The sequence below is a fragment of the Anolis carolinensis genome, chromosome 1, assembly GCF_035594765.1.
Source record: "Anolis carolinensis isolate JA03-04 chromosome 1, rAnoCar3.1.pri, whole genome shotgun sequence".
Lineage (NCBI taxonomy): Eukaryota > Metazoa > Chordata > Lepidosauria > Squamata > Dactyloidae > Anolis > Anolis carolinensis.
This window is the reverse complement of record NC_085841.1, coordinates 270,336,212-270,359,043: the sequence shown is the minus strand read 5'-3', so window position 1 is coordinate 270,359,043 and position 22,832 is coordinate 270,336,212. Positions and strand designations below refer to the sequence as shown.

Sequence of the window (22,832 nt, the reverse complement as noted above, 5' to 3'; positions counted from 1 at the left end):
CACCTATTCTTTTTGCTCAGGAGTATTTTTAAAATGTGCATGATTATTATGATTATTGTTGTGATTGGATGGATCAGTACCTTGAGGAATTCGAATATCAATACTGGACAATGTTGAAGCTCCTTCAGGTGTCCACGTGAAAAATCCATTTGTGACCTATGGCAGTAACACCAACAGAGAAGAAGAAAAATATTTTATTGTTACTAAAATTCCCTCACATTTTTCTTTTAAATACCTGTATGAATTTTTACTAAACATTTTAGTTCTAGATGTATTTGATTACCTTGTCTTTTGTTTTTATTACTTGGCTTAACATGGTATGGTAATTCTGTGCTCTTTCACACAAATATCACATTCATATATTATGTGGGATGTAAGGATTGTTTTAAGTTTATACAAATTCTGTGGATAATTTGAATATATTTTTTTAAAAAAACCAATTCAGGCCACACACTTGTCACATAATCCACATATTTGCTATACTAATGTACCCTCCCCAACACCCCACCCTTTCTACTTCCAGCAAGCCAAAGGAAACATAGCAACACAGGGTCACCACAGACAGCTCAGCTTTGTCAATTATCCAGACACACACTGGAGTTCAAGACATGAGCCTTTGGTCTTCCAGGATCCAGATGCAGATTATTAACAAAAAGATTGGAATGCAGGATGAACAGAGCGATCTACGGTGCATGGCAGACTGGATATTTAGTGTATTGCATCAGCATAGTGCAATTTGTGCCTAATAATATGATCAAGATCTTTCACCATTCTACCCATACTGTTAAGCTTCCACCTCCAAAATCAGCTTCTGTGAATGGGAGTGTGTTACTATGGGCATTTATTGGGAAGGCAAACAGTTGGAGGCCCTCAGGGAGTACCCCACTACAGCACTGCAGATGGGAGATGGTTCTCTCTCCTGGTTTCCAAAGACTGGTTGCAAATCTAGGAGGGTGATATCAGTTCTCTTCTTCCAGTGCAGAACTGCAGCTAGCTGCTGACTGAGCATTGCTCATCAACTATCCCTGGGCCCACTCTTGAGAAAATGTGTTTAGGATTGCATGGCATGATTACATTGGCAGTGCACTGTGGACTCAGACATAAATAGCATTAAATGAAGAAGGACTTTTTAAGCTCAACATGCACAGAGTGGGGCTATCCATTTTTTAAAAAAAATACTTAATCTAAAAGAATATGGCCAAAATTCTACACAGTCTACTTCGATATGTATATGTAACTTAATAGCATCTACCAGCCTGACCCTCCACCCTCAAACTAATGTACTGGGCATCACTGAGATAAGAAGGATTGTTCTGCTGACCACTGGGGCATGAATAAATGATGTTTTCATTTCCCTCCCACTACATAGCGAGGTTGTAACAGAATTACAAAAAAGGTTATGCTTCTGAATGTCATAGTCCTGCTGTCTGGGAGGAAGGGGTGGGAATGGCATCCACCTGATGTTGCTGAAGAACATAACACACACACATTTCTGTGATAATGTACAATTTTCAGATCAAGCCAAAGCTGCTGATTTGGCGCCACTGGCTACATAGCTAAAATACAGGGCAATTGAGAAGAAGAAAAATTTAATAGAGATCTGCCACGTCCTGCTCAGTTTAAACTGCTTCTGCACAGATATGGTGGTCATAAACCATGAAATGTCTTCATTTACATGGAAAATTTAATGCCCTCTGCTATTACAATTAGATGTAAATTATGGTCTGATGCTTGCACTGTTTAAACCTAGACAATGTATCCATTTTATATTAAGTAGAGAGAGAGTACCAATTGGGAACACTGTATGCTGATGAAGGAAAAAACGGCTACTAATGATTTTGAAACTTGTAATTTTTAGTTAACTAGTCTTTCCAGGATTACCTCGCCATTTGGCCTCCTTCTGTAGACTGTCTAACAACAATCTTGGTGTAATCTTTGGCTATCGTTTCACTGAACAGGAACAAATCTGACCGTTTTGAGTAGAAACACATCCATGCCCCAATTACTTGCACATCTCCTCTCAATGTGGCCAAGAGGTTTGGGAGGGTAGTTATGATCATTGCAACAATGCTGTCATTGAAACTACATAGGGATTGTAACTACAAATCAGTTACAGATGTGCAATTCCAGGCTAATATGACTTCAGTAAAGATTAAAAATGAAATTTTAATACTTCATCATTTATACTCAATGACAAAATTCAAATTCGGGTAAAACATTTGGTGGGCAACTGTCCCCGCAGGCTGATGGGGGAAAGAATTTCAAAGAGTCACATGCTCTTTGATGAACATACATGCTGCTCAGAAAGAATAACAGACCACAGGAATGTAGGTTAGTAAGTGAGGACCCACACAGGTGGTGAATAAAATCACAGTTCTGCTTGTACCCTGGGTCAATCAAGCAAAGAATATCAATTTCTTAATTTCTAGAAAAAGTGATCTATTTAAGGAAACATCACTCTCTTTCCTGGTAGCTTTTCTCTCTAATTTCTAAGACATGAGGATTCTCTCTACTTCCTCGGTATTGGAAAAAATGAATATTTTTTTCTGCCTGGAAGTAATTTATTCTTCTGTTTCAGAAGCAGATGAAATCAGATCTCAGTACTAAACCCTAGCACAAAGTAAATTTCCAAACAAGGCTCCATCTGTGTGTATGGGACAGTGAGTCATGTCTTTTCAATAAGACTTGCCATGGTATTTGATAACCACACTACCAAACTGATTCCTTTCATTTTTAAAAATCAGGGAATGATCCAAAATATTTCAATGAGAAATAACCCTTTTGGCAATTTTGCAATCCAAATACATGTTTCAGGTTCTATATATTATTTGCTTTTTCAACCCAATTCTGTGATTCTGGAACCCCAAGTTTATTAATAACAATGTTATTAGAAAGAGTGACCTTATTATCACCTTTACACAATAATCTTCTGCTTCTGTGACTTTAACAGGTCTTCTTATAGGAGAGTTGTAATTATTCCAGTCCTCTCTGGTAGGCCTTTTACGGTTAACAACTTTGAGGGGCTGTGCAGGACCGGGAAGAAAGAAATAGATGATAAGTGATGATTGGAGTGTGGAAAAGTATTATTTAGCAATGGAGAATGAATAGGTTTTCTGGTAGAAATCACTCACTGCTACTGCAGAGAAATCAAAATGGCAGAGGAAAACCCAGGCCTGTTAGAAATTGCTGGAAAACAGTGTTGCAGGCAGTGGGATGGTAGTGGGCATAATCTTAGTGCAATGCAAACATGAGCTTGCCAACCGTCAGGAAAATCTGCTACCATAGACAACCCATTTCTGCCACAGGGGTGTTATCCAGTCAGCAGTTTCACATTGGTACATAGCTGATTGATGACACAGCCACACTACAGAATTCTAGCAGTTTGATACTGTTTTGGTGAGATGGAGTTCTTAGGGCAGTTCTACACAGACACAAAAATTGAGTTAAGAAGTGTATTAAGCTGAATTAGTTCCTCTGTGGAATGCTTACACAATCACCCCAAGAACCAATTGGAGGCTGGGATGGTGGCTATAGTGTCCCTGAATGTGGATTGGACCTGAATCCAGTATCTACGTCCAGACAGCTTCTGGAAAATGCAGGTTTTTTCTTAACCAGTTCCCTGGGGTGTGCTGATGCACATATCCATGTCCATTCAGAATCAGCGCTGGGCCATGGTAGGGCATAGAAAAAGAGAATAAAAGGATCGAAATTAAGAGTTCCCATAGGAATTATATGGTTTCTTCTCCCAATAGAGTAATTGTTTACCTTCAAGTGTGTTGTGTTTCCACATTTTAAAAGTGTGCTAGTGGTATCCTGATAAGTACTCTGCATTTTCCTGTGCTTGTTTCAAGCCCTGCATGGTATATACTTTGGTTGGGCGCAGTGCATTATTTGAACTTTCCAGTGGGTTATTTAAAGTGCTGTTGCTGGCTTGAGGAGAATTGCAGCACACATTAGGGGTGCACATCTTGTGGACACCCTGCCCTTGAGCCGGCTTCTACTGGACTATAGTGGCTGTGTAGAACCGCCCTTAAAATCCTCTGTAAGGAGCTCTACTCACCAGCAGAGAGAAAGTTAGATTCCTTACCAAATTGAAATAACCAAATCCTGAATTTTATAAGAGGGAGTAATGACAATTAAAGTAGCATCAGACTGCTATAGGGATCTACCCCTTTACCTCCACTGCTGTCACTTAGCCATTTCAGAGCTTCCTTCTTGATCACAAACAGTAATAATTATTCACCACTGAACATAAACATAACTTGTCAAAACACAGTCCTCAATAAATGGACATGACCATCAATACTTTTTGACACTGTTAACTATTAGCAAGGGGACTGCCAACATTATTGGAGTGATTCACAAAGATTATAAAAATAGGGGGTAGATAATTCAGATATTTCACATACAATCCAGTATTAATACTTACAACAGCTTGATATTTGCTATGGTTGTCTTTGCATCTTGGTTCTGAACATTTATCATGCTCCTCTCCAATTTCTTCACTTGAGAGAAATTCACTCAATTTTTGAACACTGTGAAAAAAGTGTTTTGACAAGTGGTTAATTAAAATAAATAACACACACTGCCAGTTAATAGCTCTTCAAAAATACCACAAAGGAGTCTTCAATACAAGTACAAGGCATTAGGCCAATGCTACTCATAGAGGTAGTCTGTGAATTGATGCCAGTCCATGTGCTATTGGCTGCCTGTTTGTCTAAGTTTCCAGAAAAGAAAGTGAATGGCCACTAAGGTGGTGCTGACCCTGGGATATGAATAAAAGCTCTGGTTGGTCCGCCACATCAGATAGCTTAAGAATCACTGCATGTCAATTTAAAGTAGGCCTAACAATCAACTTTCCTATCTTGCATGTTTTGCAGCTCACGAGCTTTTGTATTATATTTGCCTCCATATAATAGTACCAATGACACCATAATACACTTATACTATATTATAATGCCATGTATCATAAAAAGATTGCGATGGTTACAGACTGTGGCGAATTCAGTGCCTCAAAATAGTTCCCCTCCTTTACCCATGTTAGATAGATTTTGAATTTTAATAGTTAAAGTGTGAACTTGACTGACATTCTTTTGGAAATGCTAATTGGATGTACTGAATGTGTGACAATATAATGGAAACTATAAACTAAGTCAGCACAGAGTGACTGATTGTAGGGTTAGCTTTACAAGTGGGAAAATAAGACTATATCATCTTGCAACAGTTGTCGGAAGGAGCTGCATATTTAACATAGAGTAGTTCCAATTTTGTGTGTTTCACCCAAGGAATCTTACCTTACAAGAGCTTTGACAGTGGATCTAACCACACTGGAGAGCAGGAACAGGGGTGTAACAAGGATGTGGAAGAGGGAGAGTGAAGCAAAGGCCACCGAAGGAGAGAAGTCAGCATTTTTAAAAACGTGGGCATGGACGATAAATGTCTTTTTAAAAAAAACCAAAAGAAATTATATCAGTCAACCAGCCCATTGGAATACATTCTGGTACCTGAAAAGATCTAATAAACTGGGAAATTATACAAAAAAGGCATCCTTTAGAGAGCTGTATTTATCTATCAGCTATAAACAGGATGTATAGCTGATTTTTTTTAAAAAAAATCTAAATTAGATCAAGAAGAACACAAACACACTAAAGGACAGCCCTGTATAGGGTTCTGTTGATACAAAGGTGATACATTCTGCAAATGATACAGCTATGAACAGATCAGAACAGAAACACAAAAAGCAGGGGCAGCAAACAAAAATTGCTGTTTTATTTCCTCCCTCCAGTGCAAGTTGAACCCCACTAATATTTGAATACAAACCAAATTAAATTAAAATTAGTAGAACCAGGCGTACTAAGACTTCAAAACATTTGGCTATTGGCGTCTGTATTTCTTGCTACAATGGTAAATATCACTACATGCTTGTACTTACTATAAGAACTGCTGCAATAGGTATTGCTGCATTCATAAAAACTGCAAAAAAAAAAAACAGAAACATTTTTTCTGATTATTTCAACATACTTTGTTCCAAAGCCTCTCTACCAACATGCATTTTCATATCTATGTTTGTTGATCCCCCTTTCCCCTTCTTGTGTGCCACTCATCTGAATTATGTTCTTGCTCAGTAAGGTATTGCATCAGATTTGAGGTTGCCCTTTTTGGTTAGGATAATTTGATGATTAAATGATAAAAATAAAATAATAAACAGAGTTTTCCTGAAAATATTGATTTTCTGGTACTGTGGCTGTTATTGACTTCCTTGCCACAGAATTTAAGGGCTATTATACATCCATAGAAAGATATATTTTCTCTTAGTTTAATTTCCAAATTGGTCATTAATATCCATTATCACTCTAATGTGACTAATTTTTCATTCAGAATCATTACCAAAATTCTTACTAGTTTGAATAAACACTTGTCATATACAGCTGCTCAATTTATCTTAATAGTAGGACATCCTTTTTGCATTTACTTTACTTGGTTCACCCTGTAATCTCATTGCACCAGCTAGATATGCCAGAAGATTTTTAACTCTCTGTAGATAAGATCACTGAATGTAATGGAATTGACTATAAAATGGGGGAATGTTTTAGATGCAGAGCTGCTCTGCTAAATGGATCAGTATGTGCATAAGTATGTGTTGGGAAAAACAGCATACGTTTGATGAATATTGACTTTATGAGTAAACCTAAAGGAAGTATCGGAATATTTTTACATGTGAAATGCCAGTATTTACTGTGGTCAATGTCTGGATATTTGCTTCAGACACTTGAAAATATTTTATATTTAGCAGTATACATGGAAGGTACTTCTCTATCAAACATAAAAAATGATTGTGCCACCAAATTCAAACTTGCAGTGGTAAATATATCTGTATACAGGCAGACCCCGAGTTACTAAACATCCAGCTTACAAATGACTCATAGTTAAAAACGAGGGTGAGACAACAGGAAGTAAGAGAAATCTACCCCTAGATGGAAATTCACTCCTGGAAGAGTTATGGGGAAAGGGGGTCTCCACTGAAGCTTTCTTGCCAGTCCTTGTTTCCACAAAAAGCCATTTTTTCCCATTATCACAGGGACAGAAATTGAGGAGAAAGCTTCTGAACAGAGACACAGACATCAAAACAAACTCCAATTGAGTTTTAGCCCTTCCATATGCTATCCAAAGCTAACACACACACGCGCGCACACACAAAACTGCATTTACACTTTAAAAATGTAAGGTACCTGTTCTGATTAACATACAAATTCATCTTAAGAACAAACCTACAGAACCTATCTTGTCTGTTACTTGGAGACTGCCTATATTGGTAAATGAAAAAAGATGAATGGCACACCAGGTTCAGAATATTCTTAATGGCTTTTGAAAGGTGTGTGTAACAGTTGGAGGGCCAAATTACTTGTGATAATTCTGGGCTAAAAAAAGATGGAATGTGCGTGTAGGCAAAGATTTAATATTGTCAGTAGCATGTCATGACTTTTCCTCCCCAGATGCATACTGATATACCCACCCTGCTATTAAGCTGGGGGAGGGCAAGCAGAGGAGAGAAGGGCAAAAAACTTCATGGGTATTAGTGGAAGATTTTACCTGCAAGAATAATATTAGCAAAGGGAAATTCGAATAAGCATAACTTCTGCAGTTAGGAGAGTTGGATGTCCCATCATAATGTGCTATGATGACAATGAATATTGTTTCCATGTTTTTTTTTAATCAGATGGGGTTCCTACAACATATCTAGAGTGACATCTAGTTTAGTCCTCAATTTCTAACATTCAAGGAGTCAAATTAGCTTCTGCCTATTTCTGAACTGAGTCTCTGTGTATATACATATATGGACAGAAACCAGGTGTTTGGAGGGAATGCATTAGAAGATCCCCACCACAGTGAAGACATATTTGCTGAATAGTTAGAGACCTGGGAAAGACGAAGACCTGTCCATCACCACAAGTCAACACTGTGATCACCCTATAGAGGAAACTGACTAAGCACATTCCACATTTAACTTCCCAGCCCCATGAATATGGGATTTGAGAAAGAATATTTGTCTCCTCAGCCAAAGGAACATACTCTAAATGACTAACTTGCTGAGTTGGAAAGGGTAAAGGATGGGACAGAGCTTAAGGGTGACAACCAGTGATGTGTCTTTTCATGAGACATTTCAATAGGGGAAGCATGCAGGGTTGGGTTTTGCCCTTTTCTCACAGCAGTGTCAGGCAGACACTTAAAATGCCTTTTCTACTTAATTTAAGAAAGTGTATTAAATAGCAATTCACATATTACTTAGACATATTCTTAAGTGTTGCAGTTAAAGAAAAATTAACTTTATTAAAAATTCAAGGGAAAATACCTCACCCTTATTTCCTGTTCTCCATACACTCACTAGTGAAAAGACTTGAGAGTTTATGAACTGGAATATTTATTTGCTTATGTTTTGTGAATCTGGCTACTTGTTGACATTGGTCAATGGATTATAATCTCAAGAGCCCTCTTTCATGTTGGACATTTAGTATGATAAATGAGGTCTCACAGGAACTAGGGAAAACATAAGCAGCTTTCTTGTGCTAAAGAGCAAGGTTAATGACTCAAGCATAGCCTAAATGTTGAAAACATTCCCAGGCCCTTTCTCCTTAGCCCTGTCCAGTTTCCTCCGCTGAGTAATACACAGATTTGGCTGATATACAGTGAGCAGAAAACTCATAGTGCTGTCTGAGATTTATGAACATTTAATAAGATTTTTTAGATGAAGGAAAGACTATATTTGCAAAATATAATAAAGGCTTTGAAATTGAATCTGATATATACAACAGAGTAGTCTATTATTTAATAAAATCCTGGTTCTAGAATATGTTATCATATTCATTATAACAATCACAATTATTTGTGCAGAGAGTCCAGATACAAAGAGTTCTTTAATTGTCTTTCCTGATGATCTTCCTGTGGAAGGTTTAAAATTATGTGCCGATATGGATTGTTCAGGACATGTGAAATGGAATCATATGATACAATGTACAGGCAATATATAGTTGAGTACAGTGACTCTGAAAGTCTGATGAACTCTTTTATACATTCATAAAGACTCATCTCAAATTCATTTCTAGCTGTTCCCACATTTGTGGACTTCTGGTAAGTATCATGGATTTTCAGGGTTAAGTCGACTTTTTGAACGGAGTCAGAGAATATTCCTGAGTTTGCTGGGAACTCTAGAATATTCCATGTTTTCAGGGAAGTCTGGACAATTGGATTGGATGCAATTTGAGCTGATCCAATCTCCAGAATAGACACTGCTTCCATCACCCTTTCCCCTCATTCATCAGCGCAGGGAAAGAGGATGTTTTGTTCCTTTTCTTTTTGCTGGTCATGAAAGTGCCTCTCCTGGTGTCCAAACAATAGTCCACAATAGCCAGGAGCTCAGACGCAGCCCTGTGGCTGGCTGGGAGTGGCCACAGCAAATGGAACATGAGGCGGTGGTCCATCATGGCTGATGTGGTCTTGGCCCAACTGGACCACATGGACACTAACATGGTTCATCCAGGTGTGTCTGGTTGTCTCTGGCTCCAGATTTAGAGGCCAGTGTAGACGTGTCCTGAGATAACACTCCTCAAAATATAAAGGTTCATGTATTGAAAATTTTAAGGGAATGTTAACAAAATGTACCCACACACAATAGAAATAGCTATGTAATATCTGTGATTTGGATAGTACCCATTTTGCTATTGGTAAATAAACAGGAGGAACCAAGGGAAGGCAAATTCCAATGTGCAAATGTGGCTTGCCTAAAATTTCTGGATTTATTTTATGAAAGCAGCTGTAACATATTCCTGATACAGTATCCCTCATGAAACAAAATGATTCTAATAATGGAAAAAATATTATATTTTAGTTCATGCATTGTTGTAGGAATCCATCTGCATCCTTTTGTTCTTAGTGGGGACAAGCAGGCCTGTAGCGAGGGGGGGGGGGGTTAGGGGTTCAACCCCCCCCCCCCCGAAATTTTTCAAGTTATAAAAAAATCTCGTTTACTCATGAATTTTAACTGGTTAACCAAATCCCCATGCTAAGTCTATGAGATGCAAAACATTAAGAGTCCCTCCAGGCACTATCTCAAGCAGATATTGACAGGTTTGTAGCGGGGAGGGGTATGTGCTAGGGGTTCAACCCCCCCCCCCCGAAATTTTCAAAACCCCTCCCGAAATTTTTTTCTGGCTACGGCCCTGGGGACAAGTAACCTAAATGTTATGCCAACCAGTCCAGTGTTTGTTTACATGTTTACATAAAAGCAGGATTAGCTGGACTCTTAAGTAAGAAGGAACATTCAGAATATTTTTCTTAAGAGAAAAATCCATTTGCTTTTTGTGGTAAGAAAATGCCTTGTGGACAAGAAACATACTTATCTCAAAATGTCTCTACTTTTTTCACATCTTCAAAATCAATTACTTATTTACTACACCATGAGCAATACTCCTGTGTACCCAGAATGTTAAACTGAGAATGAATCGACTGCATTAACCCTTGTCAATGAATAATGTCCCCCCCCCCCCCCCCCCCCGCAAAGAAGCTGACTATGTTATGAGAATTTTGACAGGTGCATGAGATAGATGTCAGGGGCTCTGATTTCCATAAACGTCCTTCCACAAGTAATCTAATGAATATGCATACTTTTAAAAAAGCAGGCAGCTTGCGTGCTTTTGGTCAGTTGGAAGAGAATGAGATTTTATAAGTGTGAATTTTATAAGAATGAAGTTTTGAAAAAGTTAAAAAGGAAAGATTGAGACAGGAGGGCGGTGGTATTGGAGGCCTTGAAAAAGAAAACTAAGACTCTTTGCTAGAAAAAATCAGCACAACAAGAGTTTTAGATAGGCAATTGAGGGGGATGAAAGTAGGTGAAAGGGTTCAGAGGAGGACTTTATGGCCTGAAGAGAGAAAGACAGGGCCTTGCAGAGAAAACTGAGAAAACTGAGGAAGGGGGAGGGGGGATATGAGCTACTGAAAAGGAATGCAAGCAGGCCAAAGCTGCTGGTAAGAGAGAACAAAAGAGCTGAACTTTGCACATGCTCAAAAGGTTCTGACTATAAAAAGGTAGCATCTTAGCTTTGTGGAACATTTCTTTCAGTTACCTTTACTCTGCAAATTAAAGCTGTTGATTTAATCTCCTCATCTTTAGTGTTTGGTTGGAATAGAGATACAGGGGTTTGGGGGCACTGAGCCTCAACAGGTTTATAATCAGAGAGAAATCACCTTTAATTCTATAATTTTCAGAAACATTGCTAAAATGCCTTCTTTAAATCATACCTTTTTAAAAAGCAGCGTTTAAAACATATTATTTAACACACTAGCAAGCTCCCTACCATATAATCAAAATATTTAAACCTGCATCTCTCTAGGATCATCCCTTGGCTAGTCAGCCTCCCTCCTTGGATGACTTCACCATTGGGTGACCAGATACTTTTTCAGGACCTGTGTAGAATATCTCTTTGGGCACCAAGCATCCAGCAGCCTCACCATATGGTCAGCACTAGCAGCATTGCAGAGACAAAGCATATCAGTTCCCTGCCAGCGCTGATAACCATCCACAACTAGTTTTCTGCATTATTCTAATGATTTGCTATTTCAAAGTTCTACCATCATATTTGCTGTTTCCCAAATACAATCATTGTGCATTTTTTAATTTCTGTATTTGTAAACTCCTGCCATTGAATAATTTTGTTTTAATGTGGGGCTCCATGGGGCTCTGTGCACTGCTGGCAGTTCAGAGAAAAAGGAGTTGGGTGTATACCTGACTCCTCATATAAGAAAGCCGGAGGAGGTGAAGAGGAAGCAGGAGACAGCAGGGAAACGTCGTGGGAAGGGATATCATGACTGCCAAAGATCCACAAGGGATAGGGAATTCAGCCTGATGCTGCCCCATTATTTCCTCCATTTTGCCCCGACTTCTCTGAGCACCAACCCTCAGAGTCGGACACGACTAGACTTAATGTCAGAGGAAACCTTTACCTTTACTTATAACTTGCACATCACCATTTATAGTTCAAGTACATTAATAGGTGAAACAAAAATTATGCCTACCATTCTATATATACCTTTATAAAGAAGGAAAATGCATACATATAGTCTGTATTTTATCAGCTTCTGGAATAACACAAAACCACATTTTCTCTAGTGATTTTCCCAATGTAGATGCTAGCGAACATTAAATAAATTAGATGCTTAAGGCTGCAGGAAGTGTCTTTACAATGACAAGAAGGTCAATGACTTCATGTTGTTATGTGATTGAAAACATTGCATCCTATAAATAATGTATATTTCCTTCACAATTTAAGGCCCCTATTACAAAGAAGGCCATATGAATGTAGTGTTTCTAAGTATTTAAACTTTGTTTTGACCTAAAAAGAAAAGAATAGGTAAGCGGAATTGCCTGCTGCTATTCTCCTACTTGTTGCCAAGATTACACATTAATAGCAGTTGGATTGCTTATTTTTTTTTCCAAGGCTCTAGGAACATCTCCATGCTTTTCATAGAAATTGCTTTTTATAACTATACATAAATGTATTTATTTGTTTGACTGGTGTGGCACCTATTTCCCAGAATAGGATCAAAGGTGTCTCATAAAGAGAATCAATTGAAAAACCTTAATAATAAAAAGTAAAAACAAAACAAAACAAAACAATGAAAATTCCCTAAAAAGTATACAATAATTTATCAAACATATAAATGTTAAAACATAAATAAAACACATAATATAATAAAAGCTTTCCTTCTTAAACATTAAAAGCTTGCTTAAACAAGCCTAGCTTTACAGAAAAAGGGTTTTTAGAAAGTGTGAACAGCTGCTGAGAAGGTTCTGTCTTGTGTCCCCACCAAGTGAGCCTGTGATGATGGGACTGAGATCCCTTCTACACAGCTTTACAAAATCCATATTGAACTGAATTATATGGCAGTGTGGACTCAGATAACCCAGTTCAAAGCAGATATTGTGGACTATCTGCCTTAATATTCTGGGTTATATAGCTGTGTGAAGTGCCCTTTGTTTCAGAATAGAGGCTCAATGTACACATAAGCAATTTTCAAATAACTGAAGTTGAAATAATTTCTTAAAAACTTGTGTTTGTCACGGTGTTCTTGAAATTCATGCTTTGTTTATTATAAACATTTGTTTTATCACCTTTCAACAGAAATTTCCATGGAGTTTATTAGCTTTGCAGTGGGTGTTGCCTGGCTAAATCACCTCTCTCTCTCTTTCTCTCTCTCTCTCTCCCCCCCCCCACCCCCCCACCTTTCTTCAGCTTCTGCTACTTAGCAAGTGTTCATGATACTTGAAAAGCACAACAGGCACTGTTAAAAAGTTATTTCTAATGCTCAATTGAAACCTGACTCAAAACACTACATCCAGTTCTACCTTCTGAGGCAGCAGAGTATACCCCCCACCATTTGTGGCAGCCTTTGAATTATTCGAAGTGTGCAATCATGTCACCACTTTGTCTTGTGTCTTCTCTTCACCATGCTGATCATGCCCAGCTCTTTTAACCTTTCCTCATATATTTTGTTCTCTCATCACCTTCACTGCTTTTCTCTGAACTCATTCCCACTTGTCTATATTCTTCTTAAAATAATATACTCAGAACTGAACACAGTACTCTAGATGGGGTCTGACCATCATAGACTATATGGGGACTATTAATACTTTATTTCTAGATCACCCTCTCTCTTCGAAATGACTCAGGTTGGTTTACACACAAAAGAAAGGCAAACAGTCAATGCCCTAAACAAGTAGAAAACACAGCAAAATTACAGAACAATACAGATAACAACAAAACTTATCACAAAGGAATTAAGCATCAAAATGGAAACAGAAAAAAATAATCCAGGAAACAGAGTAACACTAATAACATGAGTTAAACATTAAGACATATATCCTAAAAACCGTTAAAATACATTAGAAATGGCTATAGCAGTTTCTATTACTTCCCTTGACTTGGAAACTATCCTATATACCAGGTATGGGAAACTAAGGCCTGGGGGTATTTTCCTCAGGCCCTCCTCATTTTCCCTGTCCTCTTGGCATAAGGACATGGCAGCTCAACACAACCTTATGGCAAAAAGGGGGAGGAAGGCATGAAGCAGTTGAGAGCCCTCTGGAGCACACTCAGCCACCACATGTCTCACCCTCCTCCCAGCATAAAGATGGTGCAAGAGGCCCTATCCTTATGCCAGGACGACAGCTCGAGAATGGCACAAGGTGTCTGAGAGCCCTCTGGAGCACTCTCAGCTGCTGCCTGCCTTGTCCTCCTTCCTCCCAGCATAATGCCAGGATTGGGGCAGTCACCATGTGTCCCACCTTCTTCCTGGCATAAGGATGTGGTGAGCAGACCCGTCCTTATGCCATGTTGGGAGGACAATCTGAGGATGATCCGGACCCTGCTCTGCTCAATCCTGGCCCTGCCTTCTCCTGGGCCCTCCCCTTCTTGGGCCTGTTCAGGCTAGCATGTGCTCAGCCATCCTCCCTCCCGGCCTGGCCCGGCTCTTCTTGCCAGGCTCACAATGTGCCCCCAAAGCAAAAATGTTTGCCCATGCCTGCTATATACTCATATATAAATCTAGAAATTTTAGTCAAAATTTAGTCAAGACATCAACCCAAAAAAACTGGGTTGACCTATCTATGGGTCAATGTGAACAGTGTACTGTGCCTCAACCCTTATAAAAAAAATGAATCCTCCCTTTTGTGAGTGGTGAAATGCAAGACTTTGGTACATCCCAGGAGAACCTAAAAGAAGCACTGATCCCTTTTACTCCCTCTGCTGCCTCTGGCTTTTTTGAATTCCTGGGTCAAAAAATAGCACTGGTGGCCACAGGCAACACTGGTGTTTCTCCTCTCTGCAGAATGACCCTCAACATATCCATGGATGATATCAAAATCCATAATTTTGGCCGCTAAACCTGCCCTTGACTTATATATGTGTCGACTTATACATGAGAATATATAGTATTCTTCTATTAATGCAGGCAAAGAAAGCATTTGTCCTCTTTGCTGTAGCATTACACAGCTGTTCAATTTATGATCAACAATACTGCCAAGGTCCTTTTCATATATAATATAGTGAAACCATATATTCCCCCATCCTATATCTGCATATTTGGTTTTTGTGGCATAAATGTAGAATTTTGCATTTCTTGAGTTTATTTTTTACATATGAGATTATATTCCTAACACTGAAACCATTTGAAAGCATCGTGCACTGAAAGCTCCATATAAATTGAAATAAAAATAAGCTTATTACGTACTTGATATGGAGGTATAGAGAGCAAAAGCCCTGAGGCTGGTCATTTCCTTTTGTCGTGTTTCTTCCACACTGCTATGAAAGATGTGCTCCCAGGCATAGAGTTTAAGAAGTTTTATGCCTCGAAGCAGTTCATTGGTTTTCTTTAGCCTTTCATTGGAATATTCCTGGATCATTAACAAAAATAGTTATGTATTATTATCAGTCAACAGTACACATTGTTATCCAGTGATGCATGCTAATGCAAATTCTCTAGAGCTATCTGAATATACTACATTCTGAACATTTCGAGCATTCTGTCTGCCCATAAATATTATTACTTATGTTTTCAGCCCACTTTCATGTCTCTTGATGAACATTTATTCTTAAAAAAGAATTAATTTAATTTTAAGTATTTTTATCTTGTCCTTCATGGTGGCTGTAACAATGCTGATATAAATTATAGCTGGATTTTCTGTATTGTCATTGTAACATGAATCAAAACAATGCAACTTTTTCAGGTTGGGGATAGGGTTAAATAACATAGTAAGCTATAGTAGGGATGTAGTAGGGATTAGCCATGGCAGGGAAGAGAGGATTCTTCTCTACAAATGGATTTTTCCTCTACGCCTGCTGTCCCACGTTTTACATTCACTCATGTGTCCAGAAATTAGGGCAAAAGCTTCCGTATCAATTTTTCCAAAATGTTGCGTGCAACTTCCACTGTACTGGCTATTAGAGATTGTCTACACCATCAAAAAACTCCAGACTCACCTTGAATGGAAAGCTAGCTTCTACATAATGCACAACTACATCTGATGAGTATCTTCTTCTTCTTTTTACTTTAAATTGACTTTGCCACACTTCGGCCAAAGCCAGAGAATATTCTGGTCTTTTTTGGAAATTCCAAAGTATCCCACAGCTTCAGGGCAGTCGGGAAAGCTAGATCAGGACTGTGTGATCTCCTAGCAGTTGTAGGGTGTTATCAGAATGGGGTACCCACATTACTAGCATGAGGAAGGGGGCAATCCCCTCCCCTTCTTCCTTTTCATGGGGGCGGTCCTTTCTGACATTGGCAGCACTGCTTACATGACCAAACAATCTCCCCTCCTTCTTCCTGGTTTCAAGACAGCCTGGGCTGATGCCAGTAGGAGGTACCCACATGGCCAAAAAGAAGGAAAGGAGATTGCCCACCTCCTTCATGCTGGTTATGTGTGTGCCCTCAACTGGGCATGTAGGTTCCTTGAAGATACCAACTGACAATATTAAACCAACACATCTGCCTCTATAGCTTGTTAGTCTGGATAAATATCCAAAGGGATGCTATAGTACCTTTAAGACTAACTTAGAAAAAAAAGTTGATAATGTAAGCTTTTGTGATGCTATACTGCCTAGGAACAGACCTTTATAAGCAGTCTGCATTTGTGAATAGGAATAGAAATGCAAACTTGTGAGTATAGTGGTGAGGTGACTCCTATTGCCTTCTAACTTGCCAAGCTTCATTGTCTTTTCTAATGAATCATGTCAGGTTCAGGCCTGATTTACTTTTGTTGATGTGTGCCTTCAAGTCATTTCTAATTTATAGATCTAAGGCAAACCTATTATGGGTTTTCCCGGCAAGAGTTGTTTAGAGGCATTGTTTTTGCCTACTTCTGAGGCCGATAGAGTATGAGTTGCCAGTCTGAGCAGAGATCTAAATCCTGATCTACCAGTGCCCTAGTCCAAAACTCAAGCCGCTACACCATGCTACCTCTGATTTGCTCTAGAACTCATTTATTATATTCTTCAAAAGGTTATTTGGTTCTATCAAAACAATAAGGAATTTGGGGTCATAAATGTGGAGTTTGAACATGATAAACTGGATGGATGTTTAGCAATAAACAATTCAGATATGCATTACCATACTTACCAATGTGCTTCTTTGAGCTTGTGACAGTTTTGTGGCTACAAAATACTGTACAGGTGCAAGCACTATGATCACTGCTGCTCCAATTAAGGCACTGATTCCAAGGAGGTAGTACAGTAGAAGGACTCCTACAATAATCTGAAATAGAAGGTGGACATAGGGTCGGAGAAAAAGGGAGTAACAGTTTATAACAAATCCAGCGTTAAGAACAATTTGAAATACAGATCAATATACTGCCTGGCCTTTAACAATTATTGAGTTTCTAACCTGTCACAAAATCCCACAAATATTTCCTAAGTATTCTTGGTCACATAATGGCATGTTTATTTAGTGCCCCTAGAAGCAGGGGTGGGGGAAGGCATTACAGTGTTCCCTCACTTATCACTAGGGTTAGGTTCCAGGACCACCAGCAATAAGTGAAAATCCACGAAGTAGGGGCACTATATTTATTTTAATATTTATACATTATTTTAGTAGTTATACACTATTTTAAGTCTTTATCAACCAATCGTGTGTCAATAAATTGCCTCCTTCTCCTCCCGTGCCGCTTAGGCTCCTTTTCTCTCCCTTTGGCTTCTCCTTCCTCCCTTCCTTAGGCTGTAAATTATATTTTTTTATGATTTATAATAGTCTTTTAGAGTTTATTGAAAAACCGCAAAATAGCTAATCTGCAAAAAGTGAACTGTGAAGTAGTGAGGGAACACTGTATTACTAATGATTGGTGAATCATTCAGAAAGCAGAGGCAATGAATAGAAAGAGACTACAACTGAAAGTAGGGAAAATGAGGGACATAACAAGATGGTGCAAGTGGAGTAGCTGAAGGCAACACTATAAATTGACTAGGAGTGACTTGTGCAAGTACTAATATGAATAACCCACATTGGATAGTCTTAGCAGATTATGGCAAGGAACCAGATGTCCTTGCTCAGTGACTTTTTGTGTTTTCCAAACATAAAAGTGGAAGAATTCGCTCCTTTCTTGATTGTTGCTCATTAATACTATCTGCTTTATGATGATGATAATGATGATGATGATTATTATTATTACAGTATACCACAATGTATAAGTTGGGAGGTAGGGGAGGGAAAATAGGATTTATTAATTTTATGGTTAGTAATTTAATAGATTAGTTTAATAGATTTTAACAAATGTCTGATAAATCATCTCCCAAAAAAGGAGGCTGTTGAGGAGAAGAGGTAAGGAACCTTTTAAACCATTATGTTGTATTACATTCAGTTTTTGATCTCTATTACCCTAGCATTCATTGTTTTCACTACTAAATTTTTTGTAAAGTCTATGTTTCTTCTATATAATAGAGGATTCTTATTGTCCTTTAAACCTAATGATTGTGTCTTCTTATGCTGGATCTTTGATTCCAGTTAGTTATCCTTTCCTTTTCTGCTTGAAGATTCTTCTTGGTTGTTTCTGTTAATTTTTTTCTTTTTATTACCAAACTATTCTTAGAAAGCTATTACTTAAATCTATTTGCAAGTGAGTATTATATATAATTATATTATATATACTTAATCTACTATGTATCTTTTTCCTTAATCCCCTCTTTTCCCCCACTACACAACCTTTCTACTATCCAATATCTCTTGTAAGAGGGGTTTAGCCACATTATTTAAAATATATATGAACTGATACTCAAATTTTAAATCAAGAAGTTTATACAACATTCTTTTTAATCTTATATTATCAAACATCGCCCCACTGCTTTCGCTTCCACTCGGTCCCAACATTTTCTGTTAACCACAGTCTACGGGGATTCCCTTTTGTCCCACCTGCTTTTGGAGAGTCTTGTATTCGCCAATAGGGAGTGGGGATTTGATCTGACATCTTTTTTAGACTTCCTATATCTTCTGAGATATCTCTCAACTTAATTTGAAATTTTCCTTGTTCTCTTTGTGTATTTTGTCTCTTAATTTTTGCCAGGGGTCCATTCTGTGTTGGTTCCTCTTCCATTTTCCCAGAATTATTTGGCTCCCCTTGTTCACTTATCTGCTCCTCTTCTTCAGAGGCCAAATCTGTCCTCCTCAAACTGGTCATTAATGGTTCCTTCTGAGATACTGCTTCCTGGTCTTTAGTTTGTACATCCTGTTTATTTTTTTCTGACACATTTAATTCCCTGGGCTAAGATTCTTCTTAATTTCCTTACCTGTACTGGCATGGCCCAAAGGTTAGGGCAAAGGAAGAAGAACCACATCAGCTGATTTGTGTCAATAGCAACCAGGTTACAGATCTGACCTGAAGTCATTTCTCCCATGGACATGTTAGAAGTTGAAAGTCGCATGATCTTATTGTAAATTTTGGTCTGGAATGGAAACATGAAGTTTTATTTCATAGAAAAGTGGGAACGTGTTTTGCCGGTGATTTCCTTTCACATTTCATTTTTAAAGGAAAAACTGATCAAATTGATAATAATGTCACAGTAAATACTTCCAAAACACAAAAATACTTTAGAAATACTTTAGAAATATTTTGCAAAGACTCTGTAGAATCACATGCACAATCTATTTCAATTTCAGAATGAAGCATATCTTGTTCAAAACCACTTTCTCTTTTGTGTAAAGAGGGAATGCAGTGTGGTGGTTGGCATGGAGAGCTTGGGTTGGGAGACACACATCGACTAAAGTACATCTTGTGACAAAACCTAGAGGATCACAAATATTGATTGCATGTAATGCAGAAGCTTTTAATAAACTGTTAAGGTCACTGATCATAATTATAGTAGTAAGTTCTTTTGAGAAAAGCTGATATGGAAAAGAGCCTTATTTTAATGGAATAAATAGCTGTTCATACGTTCAGGCAATCTGTGTGATATTTCTCTACTATAGTTCAAGGGTACTAAAATTAATGCATTGCCAGTGCATGAATATACTAAACTGGCAAAATATTTATGGTAAAGCATGAATTTTTTTTAATCGTGTCAGAAGCGACTTGAGAATGTAGTGCAAATTACTTCTGATGTGAGAGAATTGGCTGTCTACAGAGATATTGCCCAGGGGACGCCTGGATGTGTTAGCATCCTGCTGGGAGGCTTCATTTATGTCCCTACAAGCTAGGGCTGACAGGTGGGAGCTCACCCCATCTTGCAGATTCAAACCACCAACCTTCAGGTCAGCAACCCAACATGCCAATAAAACCATAATCATTCTCTTTATTATATCATTTTTGTTATTTCACAAACATAGATAAATTACTTATTAATGGATTTTGTTATGACTAATTCAAACTCTATTTATTTCAAGCCATAAAAAACAAAACCACAACCTTTTGCCTATTTACCAATTGAAGTATGGTGTAAAGCCCATACAATCATTTATGTATACATGTTTGCATGTTTATTAATTTTTAAAAGTTTTTTTTAACACTAGTCTATTTTTGGATTTTTTGGGGGATGTGTCATCAGCAGGGGAGTATTTATCTCAAAAACTGCTAAGATTACATATTCTTTAGCTAAAAATTCTCAAGTATCTGAAGTACCTGTATTGCTCCTCTCAGGTTAATTCCTGTTTCAATGGCAACATAGTATGAGGCTTGGAGAAATGTTCTTTGAAGCAGAAGAGCAAAGAAAAGGAGGACTGCCAGAACATAAGCATTGGCCAGAAATTCTTGAGATGAAATGAAGAAGACGCCAAGTATTTTAGTCTGTGGAACAACAATAAAAGGTTATTCAAAATCTATTTGCTTTTGAACAATTCTTACAAAGACAATGTCGACATTGGAGGTCAAAAAGTCACTCTACTGAAATGACATAAACATTAAGTGAATTGGAAAGGATACAATCTGTGTCATAACTACATTGGATGCAGGTTACATACTCCCAAAATAGAAATAATATCATTTGTTTCCTGCTAAAAATCAAATTTACTGAAATTGTTTTCCTTATTGAAGTCTGCCCTACTTTTCACCCCCTAAAAAGATGGAGTAGTAAACCACTGTGCTCTACAATTTCAATGCCAAATATCAATTTTCACAAGACTGACTGTCGTGTGAATGTCCAGAATTGAATTATTTGAATCACTATGCTACACACATGTACGCACACACACAAAAAGATATCTGAAAAAAGTCTGGGCAGAAAGTTGTTTCCTGACATCTGCGTTTCTATATTCAAGATTTTTTATAAGTATGGAAGAAAATTCACTTATCCAAGCCATCTACTATAGCCATACAATAGTCATACAATTCTAATGCAGGTTTAGCACTTCATCTTATTAAAAGTCATGTTGCATACTGGAAGTAATGGAAAGCCATGTACTTCAGTGTCATGCTAAAACCAAGCCACTGTTTCATAGGACAATTAGGTAATTACACAAGTTTTAAGTTGATAAGTATATTTCCTCCTCTTGAGACTTCTGAATTGTCAGTGCTGCATCACAGGAAATGGAAGCTTGGAACTATACCAGGAATTAAACTAATAAGCAGGATGAACGCTGAGGATGGTCAAATATTAAACCAAATGTTGGACTAGGGACTACTTTATTTAGAAAAGGAAGTACAGTACAACCTCTATTTCCATTAGGGATATGTTCCTGGACTTTGCATGGATACATGAAACTGTGTTAATAGCAAAGCCTACTGAAATAAAGGATTTCCTGCCCAAGGACACTGTAGAGAACCTAGAAAATGCATAGAGAGGACATATTTGGGTGATATGGATAAAAGAAGCATGGATATTGTGTCAGGCTCACTTCAAAGGACCAGTCTGAACGCAGATCAAAGATAGCTGCTCTCAAATTCAATCTTTATTGAAGAATACATGACTTTGGAAAAGTCGAGAATGACCTAATGTTTACATACATCTAATTTTATCACTTCTGATGCAACGTAATATCACACGCAAATATCATCATCAAACCCCACCTTCGGGATCACATTTCTACCATGATTTCTATTCCCACACACTACAGCAATTATAATTGTTTATACTTTCAACTCTGAGTTCCCAGGCTCATTTTATCTTCTCCCGCCAGGTGCTTGCAGGGTTGTTTTATGTTATGAAGTCAGATTCAGGGCTTGGAAATTCAGCCCTGGGATCTGGCTCCATGACATGGCGCCCTCGTTTTCTTCGTCCTCCTCTTCGGTTCTTCTTTCATCATAGTTCTGAAACAAATCAAACAATAACTCTATGTGTCCATTTTGTCCAAAGTCCCCATATACTTTTTCAGTAAGCTGCGATGGAATACTGGGTGTATTTTCCCTAAACTTTTTGGCAATGCCAACTGGAAAGTCACTTCATTGATAACACCCTGTATTCTGAATGGTCCAATATATTTGGGGCCCAGTTTTCTTGAAGGTAGCCCCAATTTGATGTTTTGGGTACTTAACCACACTAGATCTCCTTTATTTAATTTATCGCCTTCCACCCTCTTTCTGTCTGCGAACGCTTTATACTTTTTGTGTGCTTCCTTTAAGGATGCAGTCACTTGACTCCAACATTCTAGCATTTGCGTTTTCCACTTCCCTGCCTCTGTTTCCTCATTTTCTGTCCACCTTGGCAACTGGGGTAAAGGCTGTATTTCATACCCGTAAACTACTTCAAAGGGGGTTTTATTTGTTGCTGAATGTATAGTTGAATTAAAGGCTAGTTCCGCAAAAGCCAACCACCTAGACCAGTCATTTTGTCTCATGTTAGAGTACATTCGAAGGAACTGCCCAAGCGTTT

At 38.1% G+C, this 22,832-nt stretch overlaps 1 protein-coding gene and 1 long non-coding RNA gene across 4 annotated transcripts in view; one reads left to right on the top strand and one right to left on the bottom strand.

The window, feature by feature from the left end:
• LOC134295380 (uncharacterized) overlaps nt 1-20,847 on the top strand; it is a 35,924-nt gene extending 15,077 nt beyond the window's left edge. The window contains exon 2 of the long non-coding RNA XR_010001930.1: nt 20,666-20,847. This is a non-coding gene — a long non-coding RNA (uncharacterized LOC134295380). The remainder of the gene's footprint in view (nt 1-20,665) is intronic.
• abcc8 (ATP binding cassette subfamily C member 8) overlaps nt 1-22,832 on the bottom strand; it is a 91,508-nt gene that overhangs the window by 36,752 nt on the left and 31,924 nt on the right. For all 3 annotated transcript variants that reach the window (XM_003214741.4, XM_016993201.2, XM_008107458.3), the window contains 9 exons: nt 20,648-20,812; nt 19,320-19,475; nt 17,164-17,298; nt 15,280-15,442; nt 5,933-5,973; nt 5,295-5,440; nt 4,430-4,535; nt 2,913-3,023; nt 81-156 (listed from right to left, as the gene is read on the bottom strand). In XM_003214741.4, coding sequence (XP_003214789.3) covers nt 81-156; nt 2,913-3,023; nt 4,430-4,535; nt 5,295-5,440; nt 5,933-5,973; nt 15,280-15,442; nt 17,164-17,298; nt 19,320-19,475; nt 20,648-20,812 — 1,099 coding nt within the window. The remainder of the gene's footprint in view (nt 1-80; nt 157-2,912; nt 3,024-4,429; nt 4,536-5,294; nt 5,441-5,932; nt 5,974-15,279; nt 15,443-17,163; nt 17,299-19,319; nt 19,476-20,647; nt 20,813-22,832) is intronic.